Genomic DNA, 15,347 nt, shown 5'->3' with positions numbered 1-15,347 from the left:
ACCCTCCCCCTGCCCTGGAGGGTAATCCACACCAGCCACACCTGTCCAGCCTGCTTCTCATCCTCTTTCTCCCCCTTGGACCCACATTCCCTCTGGCTGTGTGTGCTTTTCCGCCAGCAATCACCCAGTTTATTATAAACCCAACATTTATTGAGAACAAAGGAAACCGATTAGCACAGAGGCCCAACTTCAATTCATTAGACTTCAGCTGAGGGTGGGAAACAGGGGCGTGGCCAGCCCTGAAGTCACCCTCCCAGGGAGGAACCAGCTCTGGGAGAGAGGGGCTGTCAGACCTCCAGGGCCTGGCTGGGATCTAACCGAGGAATGTGCGAAGGGGTAGGGGGAGAGGAGACGGTAGCACCCCCAGGTGTGGGCAGCAAGTGGCAGAGCTGGCTGTCCAGGGCTTGGGGTGGGGGTCGTGGTCCTCTCTCAGGGGTTGACGGGAGGCAGGGAGCCGAGCTCAGGCAGCAGCTCGGGGTGGGGATCCAGGCGGGCCAGGCGGCTCTGCTCCAGGGCAATGGCCTCCGCCGAGTGCTTGCACTTCTCAGAGCCACACTGGCAGGTGAAATATTTGCTTTTGATGTCCCAGAAGCGGTCACCATAGTCAAACCTGTCAGAGAAGCGCAAGAGGTCTGTGGGACCCAGACCCACTCCAAAGCATCCAACCCCATCTTTGGAGGGGCTCTAAGCCCTCCTCTGTTCTAATGCACCTGCGGCACCAGCACTGCCTGGTAGCTTGCTAGAAGTGAAGATTCTTCAGGCCCCATCCCAAACCTACTGACTCAGAATCCGTGAGGCTCAGGACTCTGTTTACAGCGACATCGGACAAGCTCTGCTCTAATCCATGCCTGGAAACCAGGCACTCGCCGGCCGCCCGCTTTTGGTCCTGGGCTTGCTGCATCTCCCACACCCTGGCCGAGCCGCAGGACGCCTCACCCCAGTTCCTCCCCGGCCCGGATGTCTCGGGAGCTGAAGAAGGCAATGCGTGGAAATCGCAGGTCTTGGTGCAGCATGAAGACCCGGACGGGGATGATGTTGGGGTCACACAAGTGGTTGATGAAGCGGCTGATGTTGCCGTAGTAACGGGCGTCGATGCAGTACACCTCTCCATCCTGACGGGAGGGCGTCACTCATCACATCTACCACCACCCCGCTGGCTGGGCCAACCTCCCCACCCCCCTGACCACCCAGCCCCTCCTCCCCGGGTTTCCATCTGCTGACTGAGAGGAGGGCGGCACAGGGGTCTCCTGCCCACCTTGTTGTCTAAGTCGAAGAGATAAGAGTCATCCTCTCTCACATCAGCCTCAGCATCAGAGATCAGCTCGCCGACATACCTGTTGGGCAGGGAGTGGTGGTTCTGGAGGTGAGCAGGCGATACCGGGAGAAGGCTCCAGGCCCTGTCTCTCCTCACAGTCCCAGGATTCCTCTTCCACTGTTTGTCAGCTGTCTGTGAATCTCACAGATCAGCACAGCTGGGGCTGGGGTGGGCGACCCAAGGCACAGTGGGCCCCCAAGGATAGCGGACATCATCTGGGAGGGAGGGGCTGGGTGGCCCCCACCCAGAAGGGGGGTGGGTACAGGAGGAGGAACCTGGGGACACAAGCACGTGAGGGTACACACAGGACACACTCCCGCCAGCTGGAGTCCCACCAGACAACTAGATCAACAGGCAGGACCGACAGAGTGGGGCCAGGGATGAGCTGGAGAAGCAGTGGTGGGGAAGTTAGAGGAAGGGGCTCGAGCCACACCAGACGATGACTCGGGTGAGCACGGCGGCGCCCAGCCTCTGGGGTGAAGGGATCAGTATCTGTGGGCAGTCGGCCTGGGTGGGGAAATCTGTTCAGGCGTAGACACGGGGGTTTGTGGACTAGGGATCACCCAGCAGATGGGGGCAACGCTGGGCTGAGGACAGGAGAGGGGTGAGGACAGCAGGGAGGGGACGGAGCCACAGGAGCTACGAAGAACTGGGGGTGAGCACACCCACGTTTGGAAAGTAGAGGGAGAGGAGCTGGTGAAGAGGAAGAATGGATGGGTCGCAGGTGAGGACGGTGTCATGGGAGCCAGAGCTGAGGGGGGTGGCAGATGCCAAGAGAATGAGGACTGAGACACGGGTCAGGGAGTGGGACTGCTGAGAGGCAGCATCAGCAGAGGGGTGAGGGTAGAGGCAGATTTGGACAGGGATGAGCAGTGAGTGGATGATGGGGAAACTGAGGCCCAGGAGGCAGGGGTCACTTGCCTCAGTCAAATTGAGAGATGACATGATGGAGGAAAAATGAATGGTCTCTTAAATAGGCAATTGGGGCTGGATGACTCTTTTTCTTTTTTTTAAGGCCAAAGGAGACCTAGATTATGTTTGAAGGCTATGGAGTAAAAGCCAGGGGACAGGAAGAGGTAATGGATACTGGGAAGAAAAAGAATTGATGGATGGAGAGGCCTGAGGCCCCTGATGAGGTGGACAGAAAGGTAGCTGTTATCACCTCCATTTTGCAGACAAGAAAAATGAGGCTCAGAGAGGTTTTGAACTTGGCCAAGGACACCCAGCTCTGTCTGTCTGTAAAACCGGGGCTTTCCGCAGTTGGGAAGGGCAGGGGAGAGGGAGTGTCAGGCTTGGAAATACACCGAAGGGGAGGGAAAGACACAGGCACTGTGGTCTGGCCAGAGCGGAGGCTTGGGGATGGGGGTCAGAGGAGGCTGGCCAGAGTGGGGGTAGCATGAAGAGCTGGGATCCATCAGGGAGGAGGGCAGAGAGGGAGGCCTGGGAGTCAGCCGTGCCCTGCATCCAGCCCCACGCCCCCAGGAGCCAAAGTACCCCCTCCCCACCACTCACTCGCAAATGAAAGTCCCCTGGGGAATGGTCTGCAGGGCTCGGACCCCCCAGCCCATCTTGGCAGTTCGGTAGAGCTGCAGTCGCACCCTGGGGGTGGGAGAGAGGGTGATATTCAGTGGCGTGACCTGGAAGCGCCCCGAGGGAGAAGGGAGAAAGGGGAGCGAGGGGAGCTGAGGGGCTGGGCCTCACTTGATGCCACTCTGCACTACCCGGTTCTTGCAGTTTCTCCAGCAGGAGCACGCCTGGTTACACTCAAAAATCAGCGGGGGCTCGATCTTGTTAAATTCCTGGAGCAGCCGCCCGTCCTGGGGTTGAGGGAGGGGAGGACAGTGGTTTCTGTGTGGTGCCCAGCTCAGCTGCCCAGGACTCCCAAGACTTCACAGAAAAATCCACTGCTGACCCCAACCCAGACACAGGGAGGACAGGCTGGGGGAGGCCACATATGCTCTTAGTTTATCCAACAGGAAACACGCAAGCATCGCCCTGGGTTTGCATATACCTGGGCCAGGCCCCTCGCTGTCCTGGCAACAGCCTAGGAACCCCAGGTCTCGCCCTGCCCTCTTTGCTGCTTCCCCCACAGGGTAGAAGGTGAGGGACAAGGTCCCAGGGAGTTGGTGTCAGAGGCCAGCTCCCCCAAAGGAGTGGATGAGTGTGTGTGCGGCCAGGGCGAGGGCACGTACCTTGTCATACCAGCAGCGAATGCTGAGCTGGCCACACAGGCAGTTGGAGCTGGAGCAGTCATCCACGCATGTGCAGTGCTGGGGCGGGAGGTAGGGTCAGCTCACCCCCCAGAATCGGCCTCGGCCCCTCAGCTTCCAGTGCTCCCTGCCCCACAACTGCTGTCCTTTCTCTAGGGTCCACCTTGTAGGACAGTGATGGTGATGGTCCCGGGATGAGGGGGAATCGAGATGTTGCTGATGGGGGTGTCTCTAGGGCCACCATGAGCCCATGTGATACCTTCACGTGTCCTAGAAAAAGGACCCCCTCCCTAGGTGGATGCAAGCCCACACCGGAGCTCCCTTTCAGCCCCACCACCTTGGCTAGGTGCCCTCGTTGGCCCACAGTGTGCCCAGCTGTACCTGGTGGCTCTGGGTGTCCCTTTGGGAGGAGGCCCAGGGAGGGCCCTGCACTCACCTGTAGGTGGGTGATGTTGCGGTCGATGTTCATGGTGGACGTCTCGCAGTTCTCCGAGATGTACTTGTAATCCTCGGGGCAGGGCTCCCCGTCCACACCGTTGACACAGGGAATGGGCACGTTCTCATAGCCCCGAGCCACGTCCCTGGCAGGAGGGGAGATGGAGCTGGGTGGCTAGAGCATGGGGTGAGGACTCCCCTAGGTGGGGAGAGGGCTGGGTGAGGGAAGAGGGTGGTTCTGGGGGTCCACTGGGGCGTGGGGAGTAAGGCTCCCAGATCAAAGGCAGGACACTCAGTGACATCTGAATTTCAGGGTATCAGGGAACAATTTTTTTAGTACAGTATGTCCCAAATACTGCATGGGACCCTCCTAACGTTAAAAAAGTATGCACTGTTCACCCGAAATTCTAATTCAGCTGGATATTCCCTGTTTTTACGTGGTGCGTCTAGTTGACGTGTGCGTGTGGCAGGTGGATGGGGGCAGAGGTGGTTTGGGGGGCTCAGAGGATTCCAGGGGCCAGGGGAGGGGGCGGAGGTCGCTCTGGGTAAAGAGAGCCCAAGCTCACCGGCAGATGATCTTCTCAGTGCGGATGGCCCGATTTCCCACCCCGAGCCGCAGCTTGCGGTTGAGCTGGAGTGCAAACCACACGTCAGAGCGCTCAGGGGTCAGGTCCCACGCCGTGTCCCCCTCCTTGTTCCGCAGCTCAGGGTTTGCCCCGCGTGACAGGAACAACCTGGGAGGGGACGGGAAGCCTGTGGGGTCCGGGGCTGTGAGAGGGGGCAGAGGGGTGTCCAGGTGGGGGAGGGGTGGAGACTCACAGCACGCAGTCGTGGTAGCTCTCCCGGGCTGCGATGTGTAGGGGCGTGTCCCCGTGGTAGTTGACAGCGTGGAGGTCGCAGCGGGCATTCAGGAGAACCTCTGCGATGGCGGCGCTGCCGGTGAACGAGGCCCAGTGCAGGCAGATGTTCTCCTCCTGTGGAGGTGGCAGGGGGAGAGGTGTGAACCCAGCCGGCACCTTGCTCAGGGGCGGGGGGGCTGAACCCACCTCCCATATCCCGACCAAACTCTCACATTGTCTGTGAGGGTGACGTCGGCGCCCCGTGTCAGCAGCATGCGGATCACCTCGATGTGCTTGTGCTCTGCGGCCCAGATGATGGGCGTCCACCCCCCACTGTCCTGTGGGTGGGCGGGGGGAAGGAGGAGCGTGGAGAGGCAGCTCCAGCCCTGCTCACCCAAACAGATGGGGTCAAGAGCACAGGCTCCGGAGCCAGACTCACACTCAGAGTCCCAGCTCCACCACTCACAGGCTGTGGAACCCTGGGCAAATCATTTAACGGCTCTGGGTCTCAGTTTCCTCGTTTACAAAATGGGACTAGTAAGTGTCTATTGCTCAAGGCCGCGAAGTGATTTTTCTCTTTTTAAAAAGTATGTATTTCCTTGGGACTTCCCTGGTGGCGCAGTGGTTAAGAATCTGCCTGCCGATGCAGGGGACACAGGTTCGAGCCCTGGTCCGGGAAGATCCCACATGCCACGGAGCAACTAAGCCCGTGCGCCACAACTACTGAGCCTGTGCTCTAGGGCCCGCAAGCCACAACTACTGAGGCCACGAGCCACAACTACTGCAGCCCACGCGCCTAGAGCCCGTGCTCCGCAACAAAGAGAAGCCACCGTAATGAGAAGCCCGCCCACCGCAACAAAGAGTAGCCCCCGCTCGCCGCAACTAGGGAAAGCCCGCGTGCAGCAACGAAGACCCAACACAGCCAATAAATAAATACATAAATAAATGAATTAAAAAAAATTAAAAGAAAAAATACATTATTTCCTCCATCTGCCCACTCAAAAGTCCTAGAAGCAGGGACCCAACAACGCTGACCACCCCTAGGTACCCAAATTGTAGTCTCTAAAAAATATTTCCCATCTAAAGGAACCAGAGTTTCTTAGAGAAATGGTAGATCCTGAGTCGGGGGCAGGATAGGTGCTGAAAAGGATGCTCTCAAAGGCCACTGGGTCATTTCAAAAGTCACAGGAGCCTATGGCAAGGGGCTTCTTCTGGACAAGGGACAGAACAATTCAAAGATCAAGAAGGGCACCCCAATGTTCACTGCAGCACTATTTACAACAGCCAGGACAAGGAAGCATCCTGAGGGTCCATCAACAGAGAAACAGATAAAGAAGATATGGCACATAGATACAATGGAATATTACTCAGCCATAAAAAGGAACAAAATTGCGTCATTTGTAGAGACACGGATGGACCTAGAGAGTGTCACACAGAGTGGAGGAAATCAGAAAGAGAAAAACAAATATCGTATATTAACTCATATGTGTGGAATCTAGAAAAATGGTATAGATGATCTTATTTGCAAAGCAGAAATAGAGACACAGACCTAGAGAACAAATGTGTGGATACCAAGGGGAGGGTGGGAGGAACTGGGAGATTGGGACTGACACATATACGCTATTGATACTATGTATAAAATAGACAACTAATGAGGACATACTGCATAGCACAGGGAACCTAACACACTGTGGTGACCTAAATGGGAAGGAAATCCAAAAAAGACAGGATGTATGTGTATGTATAGCTGATTCATTTTGCTGTACGGTAGAAACTAACACAACATTGTAAAGCAACTATACTCCAAAAAAAATTAATTAAATAAAAAAACCCAAAGATCAAGAAGAATGACACACAGACTAAAACACCTCCAACACATGAAAAACTGACTTAGTAAGGAATCTCACTGGACAGTTCCAGAGATTAAGGCCACAACTCATTTTGAAAAGTGATAAGGAGAAAAAAGAAAACAGAAGAGAATGAAGAGAAATACAAATGAAGGGGGAAAAAGAGACGGGGACAGACTGGAACAGTGTGAAATGCAGGGAAAGGGTCAGAGGTCAGACGAGGGAGAAAGGGGACCTAAAGCCTGAGGCTGAGGCAAGGACCCCGGGGGCTGGGCCGGAAGCCCGGCTGCTGACCTGGGCGTTGACGTCCACCTGTCCCGTGCCGAGCAGCAGGCTGACCATCTCCAGATTCCCAATTTTGGCTGCATGGTGGAGGCAGGTGGAGCCGTCTTCCTCCTGAGGGCGATGCAGGCAGATGAGCCGGCTGGCTGGCACCTCAAGCCCAGGCCCTGAGCCCTGGCCCTGGCCTGCCCGGCCGCGCACCTTGCTGTAGACGCAGCCCCCGCGCTGCACCATGTAGCGAGCCACCTCCAGGTGGTTGTTCACCACGGCCTCCATCAGCGGCGTCCGCTGCTGCTTGTCCACAGCGTTGATGTTCGCCCCAGCCTGCAAGGAGAGGGCACGCAGGCTGGCACCAGGGAGGGGCTGGGCAGGGGAGGGGGTCCTAGGGCTGGGCCCGCGCTGACCTGCAGCAGTACGTGGCAGATCTCCACAGAGCCCTTCTGGGCAGCCGCGTGCAGGGGCGTGCGCTTGCTCTGCTGGTCGCTCTGGAAGTTGGGGTCCAGGTTGTCCACTGCGGGGAGGGCCCGCCACACCGGGAGAGGGAGGGACAGGTGGTAAGCAAGCTAGGGGGCGGGTGGCACCTCCTCCAGGAAGGTTTCTCAGGGCCCCAACCTGAGTCAGGGGCCCTCCTGGGCCTTCTTTGTGCTCACCTGCACTGCAGCACGGCACTGATCAGGGTAAGAAGTTACGAGCACCAGCTCTGTCTGAGTTCAAACGGCCCTGCCCCTGCCCCTTAGTACTGCTGTGCACTGGGCAAGGTAGTTAACCTCTCTGGGCCTCCGCTGGGAAGATTTAAGTGAGTGAACGTGCAAAGCACTCAGAACAGTCCCCAGTCCCCATCATCACGGGTTATTCCCCCACCACACGAAGTCCTTCAGGGCAAGGACGATGTCCCTCATTGCTGCCGTCCTGGCCCCGAGTCCAGTGACTGGTACATAATCGGTGCTCAGGCAGGGTTTGCTGAACGAAGGAGTGGAATACTCACACAGCATCAGGATCACCTTCTGCAGCTCCCCCTGCTTCACGGACAGGTATAGCTGCCGGGGGTGGAAACGGAGTTTCTTCCGCCTGCCGTGGTGAAGGAGGGAGAGGGGGTTGACTCCCCAGATTCAAGCATCGGTCCCCACACCTGCAGCTCCACACTTCCAGCCCCAGTCCTAGCTGCTGTGCCCGAGAGAAACCCCTACTCACCTCTCTGACTCCTGGATGACCAGGGCCTTTTCCAGGGCCTCCCGGCCTGGGCCAGGTGGCAGCCCCACAGCTGAGAGGCAGCCCCCATTGGGCAGGATTAGGGAGGGCCCCGAGCTGTCGATGGTGTCAGCCAGGGGGTCGCAGGGTGGACGCCGGGGCTCCCCCTGTCCTCGCATCCGGGCGCTGTGGGAGAAGGTGTGAATGTTCAGGGGAGATGGGAACTGGGGCAGGGAGCAGACAGAAGGGAAGGGCAAAGCCAGTACCTGGGCTGGGAAGTGTCCGCTCTCCCAGGGGCATCCTGGGCCAGGGGCGGGGGGGCAGGGGCTGCAGTGCCAGCCGGTGGGGTCACCCCATCCCCCCGGGGGATGGTCACCTCCTGGGCCTCAGATGCATCCTCCCCACAGTGGGGACAGAAGACCATCCCGTTCAGCTGGGACACACAGGCCTTGTGGAAGCGGTGGGCCACTCGGAAGTCGGGGTGACACTCCAGAAAGGTGCCCTGGGGGCAGGAAAACAATGTGGCCAGGCTCTGGGAGCCCCTACCCCCATGGGGCATGCTGCCTGTCTGCCCCACTGGTCACTCACCGCCGTGCAGAAGTAGCCACAGCCTGGGCAGCAGTGGTGTTTGACCATGCGGGCACGGTGGGTCTCACAGAGCACCATCAGTGCCACGCGGCTGGAGGGTCTCATGGTCTCCCGCTTCAGGATTGCAGCGTTGCAGCCCGACAGCTGTGTGCAGTGAGGATGGGTGACAAAAGGTGAGGCTGGGCTCTGGGGCTGGATGCCCTGGCGACTCACCTACCAGCCCAGAGGCCCACCTCTCCATCCACGCTCTCCGTGGCCATGCACTTGTGCCCCGCTCTCTCGCTGATGCGATCTATCTTGGGTGCCTCCATGCGGCAGCTGCAGAGGGGCAACTCCTCAAACCCACGCTCTGTCTCCAGCGAAGATGTGTCATTGGACACCCCTTGGATGGAGGATAGAGGGAGCTGAGGGAGGCCCAGCCTCTCACCCACCGGGACCCCTCCTGGGGCCTCTCACCCCCGCCCTGACTTTCCCTCCGTGCTCCAGAACCCCCAAAGTCTGGCCAAGGACACCCCAGCTCCAGCGGGGTTCCCCTCCTCCCCATTCCCTCCGGCCCTGAGGGCGCCCCCTAGTGGCTCCCTATCCCGGCAATTGGCAATTACCAGCGTGGTTGGGAGAGAGGGTCCCCTCGCTGGGCAGCTCCAGGGACCCCAGAGGGACCTCCATGTACTCACTGGGGCCTGAGGAGCCCACACCATTCACTCCTGACACAGAGACAGAGAGAGTGAGAGTGCGAGCTCACAGGTGCCTGGATGCGGGGGTACATGCGGGCATGCATGCTGAGCGTGTGTGTGTGCGTGCATGCTCTCTGGGGACCGGGAGGGGGCTGCAGGAGGGGACCCCGAAACAGAGGAGCCTTCTCACCTCGTGGCTCCTTGGCCCTCGGAGGCTCCCGCTTCCGCCGTTTCCGTGATGGCTTCACCCACGGGCTGTCCTTCCGCCATTTCTTTTTGGCTTTGCGCCGGCCGCTGGAACCACTCTGGGGGGGAGGAAGAGCGTTAAAGAGCCCGGCCCCCAGCCCATAAAAGCCTCCTTTGAGGACTCAGACCCATGTCCCCGAAGCCCCCACTCCTCCGGGGACGCCAGCCTCCAGTTCTACCCTGTCAGACTGATTGCCTGACTCTTCATCTTCCTCCTCCTCTTCCTCTTCCTCCTCCTCCTCTTCCTCCTCCTCCTCTTCCTCCTCCTCCTCTTCCTCTTCCTCACTCAGTTGTTCAGCCAGAGCTTCGACCTCAGACTGGAAGAGAGGCAAAGTGAGGCTGAAGAAACAGTGACCCCCAGGCCACAGCTGTCTGCTGGGGGGAACATGGGAGACAGGCAGAGCAGGACACATCCGACCCCCGGGACTCAGAGAATGAGGCGGGATCAAGAAAACAACAATTCTCCACGATGGCTCCCTGGTGCTGATGAGTGTGAACAGGAAAGGAAGGAAAGGGTTGGATACGGAGAGGGGGTGTAGCATATTATACTGTAATAAAAAATAAGGTGCTGGGGCTTCCCTGGTGGCGCAGTGGTTGAGAGTCCGCCTGCCGATGCAGGGGACACGGGTTCGTGCCCCGGTCCGGGAGGATCCCACATGCCGTGGAGCGGCTGGGCCCGTGAGCCATGGCCACTGAGCCTGCGTGTTCGGAGCCTGTGCTCCGCAACGGGAGAGGCCACAACAGTGAGGGGCCCACGTACCGCAAAATAAATAAATAAATAAAAAAAAATAAGGTGCTATGGTGACATGCAACAACATGATGAATCTTTGCAACATAATAGTAAACAGGAAAAGAAAGGAATACGTTCTGGATAACACACGTATAGTAGGAGACTCTTGATGAAGCTCATAAAGAGGCAAGACTGAATACACTAAATGAAAAACGAATTAGAGGGGCTTCCCTGGTGGTGCAGTGGTTAAGAATCTGCCTGCCAATGCAGGGGACATGGGTTCGAGCCCTGGTCCGGGAAGAAATCACATGCTGAGGAGCAACTAAGCCCATGCGCCACAACTCCTGAGCCTGTGCTCTAGAGCCCGCGAGCCACAACTACTGAGCCCACATACCACAACTACTGAAGCCCGTGCACCTAGAGCCCATGCTCTGCAAGAAGAGAAGCCTCCGCGATGAGAAGCCCACGCACTGCAACAAAGAGCAGCCCCCGCTCGCCGCATCTAGAGAAAGTCCACGTGCAGCAACGAAGACCCAACACAGCCAAAGATTAAAAAAAACCAAAAAAAACTAGAAACACTATAATGAAGTCAGGCTGATATCCCCTGAATCCACTGATCTTAACTTCACTAATAAAAGACCAAATGTTCCACGCCTGATGTGATGCAACATTGGGCAGAGAGTTATGTGTTAATCCCCACCCAAACAGCCAACTCCTAAATGTGAAGAATTCTGTAGGATAACCGACTTGGTTTCTTCAATAAATAAATGGCAAGTTTGTTTTTTTTTTTTAAGTAGGGAACCTATACATCAAGAGAGACCTAAGAAAAATAATCAAATCAATGTGTGGACCCCACTGAAACCTGACAGATGAAAACTCATTTATGAAACAACTGAGAAAATGTGAAGACTGACTGGCAGCAAGGTGATGGTGTTAAAGCATCATTTGTAGGGACTTCCCTGGTGGTCCAGTGGAAGGGCTCCCCGTTTCCACTGCAGGGGGCATGGGTTTGATCCCTGGCTGGGGAACTATGATCCCCACATACCGCACGGTGGAAAAAAAAATTTATTTGTAAATTTTTTAAAAACAGAAAGAGGTCTTATGTTTAGAGATACTTGTGGAAATATTTCTAGATAAAATGATATGGTATCTGCGATTTGCTCTGAAATAATCCAGTAAGTGTGGGTGTTGGGGAGGAAGAGATGAGTCAAGGTCAGCTGTGTATTGATAAGCCTTAGAGCTGGGTGATGGCTACCCGGGGGCTCACTATTCTACTCTTTTGTGTATATTTGAAAGTTTCCACGATAAAACGAATGAAAAGCAAAACAGGCAAGACTAAGCATTCTGCTGCATAGAAAAACATATATGTGAAATAAAACCAAACAACGAGCAAAGGAATAAACAAGCAAACAAACAACAAATAAACCATAAAATGGGATGTTAAACCCGAAGTCCAGGATGGTGATTATCACTGTGGAGAGGGGCAAGGGGATGGTACGGGGTAGAGCACACGCTGGAAATAAGTTACAGACAGTATGGGGCAGTGAGTTAGTGGGTGTTCAGAAAAGGAAAGAGAGAAGAAAGTGGAGCAGGAAAGATTGGAGAGCGAGCCCTGGACGTGGGGGAGCACTGGCCGGGAGGGTGGCTGGCTCCCTCTCACCTTGCTGTCAGAGTCCACCCGCTCATCCACAGAGTAGGAATCGTAGTAGAGGCTGAAGTCATCCCCCACCACCGTTTCCCACTCCTCCAGGGACCCAGGGTCCCCCTTCTCCAGGGTCACTTCTCTCGAACCCCGTGCAGAACCCAACTCCTCTGACTAGAAAAAGATTTAAAGAAAAAAATTGAAGCTGCTGGCACTCCCTCACCAACACCCCATTTCCCTTGAGGGCGAGATGGAGCCCCAGCTCCTAGGATCCCTCAGAGCAGCCCCCCCAGGTGGAGAGGCCCAGGCCCTGTTCCCTGCCTCTCCTGGCTCACCAGGCCACCTCCTGAGTTCAGCTTCCTCCTTTTGGCCACATCTGGAAAGAGAGAAAGGAGTGAGGCCCGTACTCTAAACCCTTAGCACAGGCCATAGCAAGCCGCAGGTAGGTGGGGGGTGGGACTGACCTGAGGTCACCTTCCCCAGTGAGTGCACGTCATCACTCATGCGGAAATGCTGCACTTCAGGGGGCCGCTTCTCAGGGACTGGGGGCTGGGGGCAGAAAGGGAGCACACTTAGGGTCAGGGAGCATCTATGGTTCTGCCTGGATTAGCTTAGAGCCAAGCCCCAGGTCGGGGTGGGGTGGTGAGCCACACCCTCAAAAAATGCCATCTGAAGTTCTGTGCCAATAATAAGAATTGTGTCAAGCACATCCCACATCTAACACTGATGCCAAGAGCCCTAAAAACACTGTCATAAAGCTTCTGAGATTCTGGGGCTCTTGTCATTTCCCTCCTCGGATGTTTCTGTGGCCCTCAGCTCCTTCCCTGTAGAGATTCATAGTAAAACCTTTAAAACAGCAGGGGCAGTTTCAAAGAAGGGAGAAGTTCCCTTGGGGCCTGCTTTGAGGTAGAAAGGAAAAGTGGTTTGAAGTTTCTCTAGTCATTATTATAAGAGTAATTAAGACATTAACTACATAATTAACTCTTTAACATTAGTGTTTTCTACTCCCCTCTGCCTAAGAATGTAAACCCCAGGAAGATAGAAACCTGTCTGTTCCAGATTAAGCCCCAGTAGAGAAACTGACACACAGTAGCACCTTGGTAAATACCTGAAGCAGTGACTGGAGAAGAAAAGACCTGAAGGTAAATTGTAAAAAAGCAGCCCACAAGAGTTTCACGGTTAATTACCCTGTCTCTCCCACCCCCACAAACCTCCCCCTAAGCCTCACCTGTCCATTTCCTGGTTTGGACATGGTTTTCCTGGCTCGATGGACCTTGGGCTGCCCCTCCGGGCTGGCTGTGGCCGGAGGGGGTTCAGGCCCTGGTGCTGTTGCCCCCTGGGCCCCCGGCATACTCAGCAGCCTCATAGCCAAACTCTGGACTGATGGGGGTGATTTTCCCGCCCCTGTCATTGACATCTTGGCTCGGCTGGGACAAGCACCCCCCTTACTGGGGGAAGACGGGAATGACTTCGTGGCGTGGCCTGAAAAACACAGGCAAGCAGGCAGGAGACAAGATAAGAGGGAAGACAAAAGTCAGAGAATGCCCCACCTCACCCCCAGGCTCCCTGGCCTCTCACCCATCAGGATGCGGCCCCCATGGAGGTCCCCATCTCCCTCGAGATTCTCGGGTTCATCCCCAATGAGCGGTGTGGCCCCTACAGGTGTGTCAGCCCCCTCATCGCCGACGGTGACCGTGACAGAGGCTGGGGATGAGGGACCAGCAGTCTCCAGGGAGTCGGGGTTGGCCTTGGGCAGGATCTCCTCACTACGAGGGGTGTCCCCCAAAGAGCCATGAACTGTAATGGAAGAGAAAAAGTTCAGGGCTAAGGGCTCAAAGAGATCCTGTGCTGGCGGCGGTGAAGGTCCAGTGAGGCCTGTTTCTGCTGCACTCACCTCTCTCGGTGGCTCCTCTGGGCTCCTTCTCCAGCACCAGCGCCCCCATCTCAGCGGGGGCCTCCCCCTGGGAGGGGACACAAGGGATAGGAGAGCTGGTCAGTCCCGTAGGAAGTTGAGGGGCCCAGGACGCCTGGGCCCTGGGAAGAGACAGGAGGCTCCGGGGCCTACCTCTTCCTCTATGGGTCCCCCCCCTTCCGCGGCCACGGCTGCCCGGAGGGGCCGCACGACCCCTCCCCCGGGCCCGCATCAGCCCCCTCCCTCTCGGTAGACCCCGCATCTCAGGGACCGAGAAGAGAGGAGGGGGAGGGGGCGGGGCCTCCGCACCCCGGCCCCGCCCCCTCCTCCCGGCTGCACGCGCCTCTCCCCCTTTGTCCCCCAGGCCGCGGGGACCCCGGGCACCAACCCCTCCAGCACCCACTGTCCCCCAGCCCGGTGGACGGCCCCTCGTGCCCCTCGCGCGTGTTCCTGGGGCGCCGGCGCCCGCTGCCCACTCGGGGGCAGCCGGCGGCTGCACGCGCGCCTCGGTGCCCACTCCCCCCACCTCCCACCCCCTGGTCCCCTCATCCGCCCCCGGTGCTGGCCCTCCGGATTGCTGCAAGTCTCGCCCGGGCCCCCCGGCCCCGATGCACCCCCGGAGCATTGCACGGGCGCGCGCTTCCCCCGGGCGCGCGCGCGGGCATGCACCCGCCTCTCCCCCTCCCCTTCCGCACCTCGGCGGCCGCCGCCGCTGCAGCTCCCGCCGCCGCCGCCATCGCCGCTTGCGCTGGGGGCCGAGCCGGCGCGCGGCCGCCCCGGGTCACGTGGGCGAGTAGGCGGGCTAGGAGGAGCCTTAAAGGAGCCACTACGCACTTTCTGGCCATTTTCCCCGGAGGGCGGCCTCAGAGATGGCAGTTCCTGTACTAAGCTGGGGGCTGCAGGGGAGAATTCCTGCCATTCCTGGCCTCAGCTTAGCTGGGAACCGAAGGCGAGGCACGCCTGGGTCCAGGTGTGGCTACTCCATCTGCCACCTGGCTTTAGGTGACTAGCGGAGCGACTGAGCCTCCCGGCTCTCGGCAGTGGCTGTATTTCCAGTCCTGCCCATGTGTGCTTCTCCCGCTTCTGGTTGCTTTCTAGCTTCTCGGTCACTAGATAGAAGACTCGGCCTCAGTTTTGGCCTTGCTTCTCTAACGAGCAAGAAGGGGGCGATGGGGACGCGCGGAGGACACCTTTACTCTTGGCTGGTTCTAGCATGCAGTTTCAGGTGTCCCCTGGAGCAGCGATCCCTTTTGAAAACCTGGGGCTAAATGTCTCTTCCATTTATGCCAGACATGTCATGCCACCACACGCACTAGAGATCCAGGTAAGCCCCCAGAGGCCCGAGTCATTACTGTCTGGTAACACTCTAATAAGTAAACTTTTTTTGCCAAACACTTCACAAGCATAGCAGGCACACCGTTGGTCATAGCCCAGCCGAC

The 15,347-nt window shown here is 57.5% G+C and overlaps 1 protein-coding gene across 9 annotated transcripts; it reads right to left on the bottom strand.

Moving 5' to 3' along the window:
• Positions 1-128: 128 nt before the first annotated feature.
• On the bottom strand, positions 129-15,266 carry EHMT2 (euchromatic histone lysine methyltransferase 2). Of its 9 annotated transcripts, none has more exons than XM_065885031.1 (28): positions 14,604-15,266; positions 13,891-13,957; positions 13,575-13,793; positions 13,225-13,478; positions 12,461-12,545; positions 12,332-12,372; positions 12,015-12,170; positions 9,804-9,941; positions 9,569-9,683; positions 9,307-9,408; positions 8,938-9,086; positions 8,705-8,848; positions 8,383-8,618; positions 8,120-8,302; positions 7,914-7,996; positions 7,333-7,439; positions 7,130-7,252; positions 6,941-7,042; positions 5,033-5,137; positions 4,780-4,934; positions 4,527-4,694; positions 3,962-4,106; positions 3,508-3,585; positions 3,017-3,132; positions 2,828-2,914; positions 1,256-1,334; positions 937-1,112; positions 129-610 (listed from the first exon to the last, which is right to left on the bottom strand). In XM_065885031.1, exons 1-28 carry the CDS (start codon positions 14,751-14,753, stop codon positions 430-432), a joined length of 3,744 nt encoding a protein of 1,247 aa, XP_065741103.1. In that variant the 5' UTR covers positions 14,754-15,266; the 3' UTR covers positions 129-429. The 9 variants fall into 9 exon arrangements, with proteins under 9 accessions (XP_065741103.1, XP_065741102.1, XP_065741107.1 ...); XM_065885030.1 differs by having other exon boundaries at positions 5,027-5,137; positions 14,604-14,645; XM_065885035.1 differs by lacking the exon at positions 9,307-9,408 and having other exon boundaries at positions 14,604-14,646.
• Positions 15,267-15,347: the final 81 nt, after the last annotated feature.

This window comes from Phocoena phocoena, chromosome 10 (assembly GCF_963924675.1).
Source record: "Phocoena phocoena chromosome 10, mPhoPho1.1, whole genome shotgun sequence".
Taxonomy (NCBI): domain Eukaryota; kingdom Metazoa; phylum Chordata; class Mammalia; order Artiodactyla; family Phocoenidae; genus Phocoena; species Phocoena phocoena.
Note: the sequence above shows the minus strand (reverse complement) of the source record. Positions and strands in the feature narration are given on the sequence as shown.

Bases quoted from the DNA above. Each gene is read 5' to 3' on its own strand.
- EHMT2 (XM_065885028.1), bottom strand. From the start codon at position 14,170: ATGCGGGGTCTACCGAGAGGGAGGGGGCTGATGCGGGCCCGGGGGAGG. The intron at 9,942-12,014 runs GTGAGAGGGAGC...CCTCTCTTCCAG, and splicing joins GGGTGGACTCTGACAGCAAG to TCTGAGGTCGAAGCTCTGGC. The intron at 611-936 runs GTGAGGCGTCCT...CTTCTCTGACAG, and splicing joins CGGGCCGGGGAGGAACTGGG to GTTTGACTATGGTGACCGCT.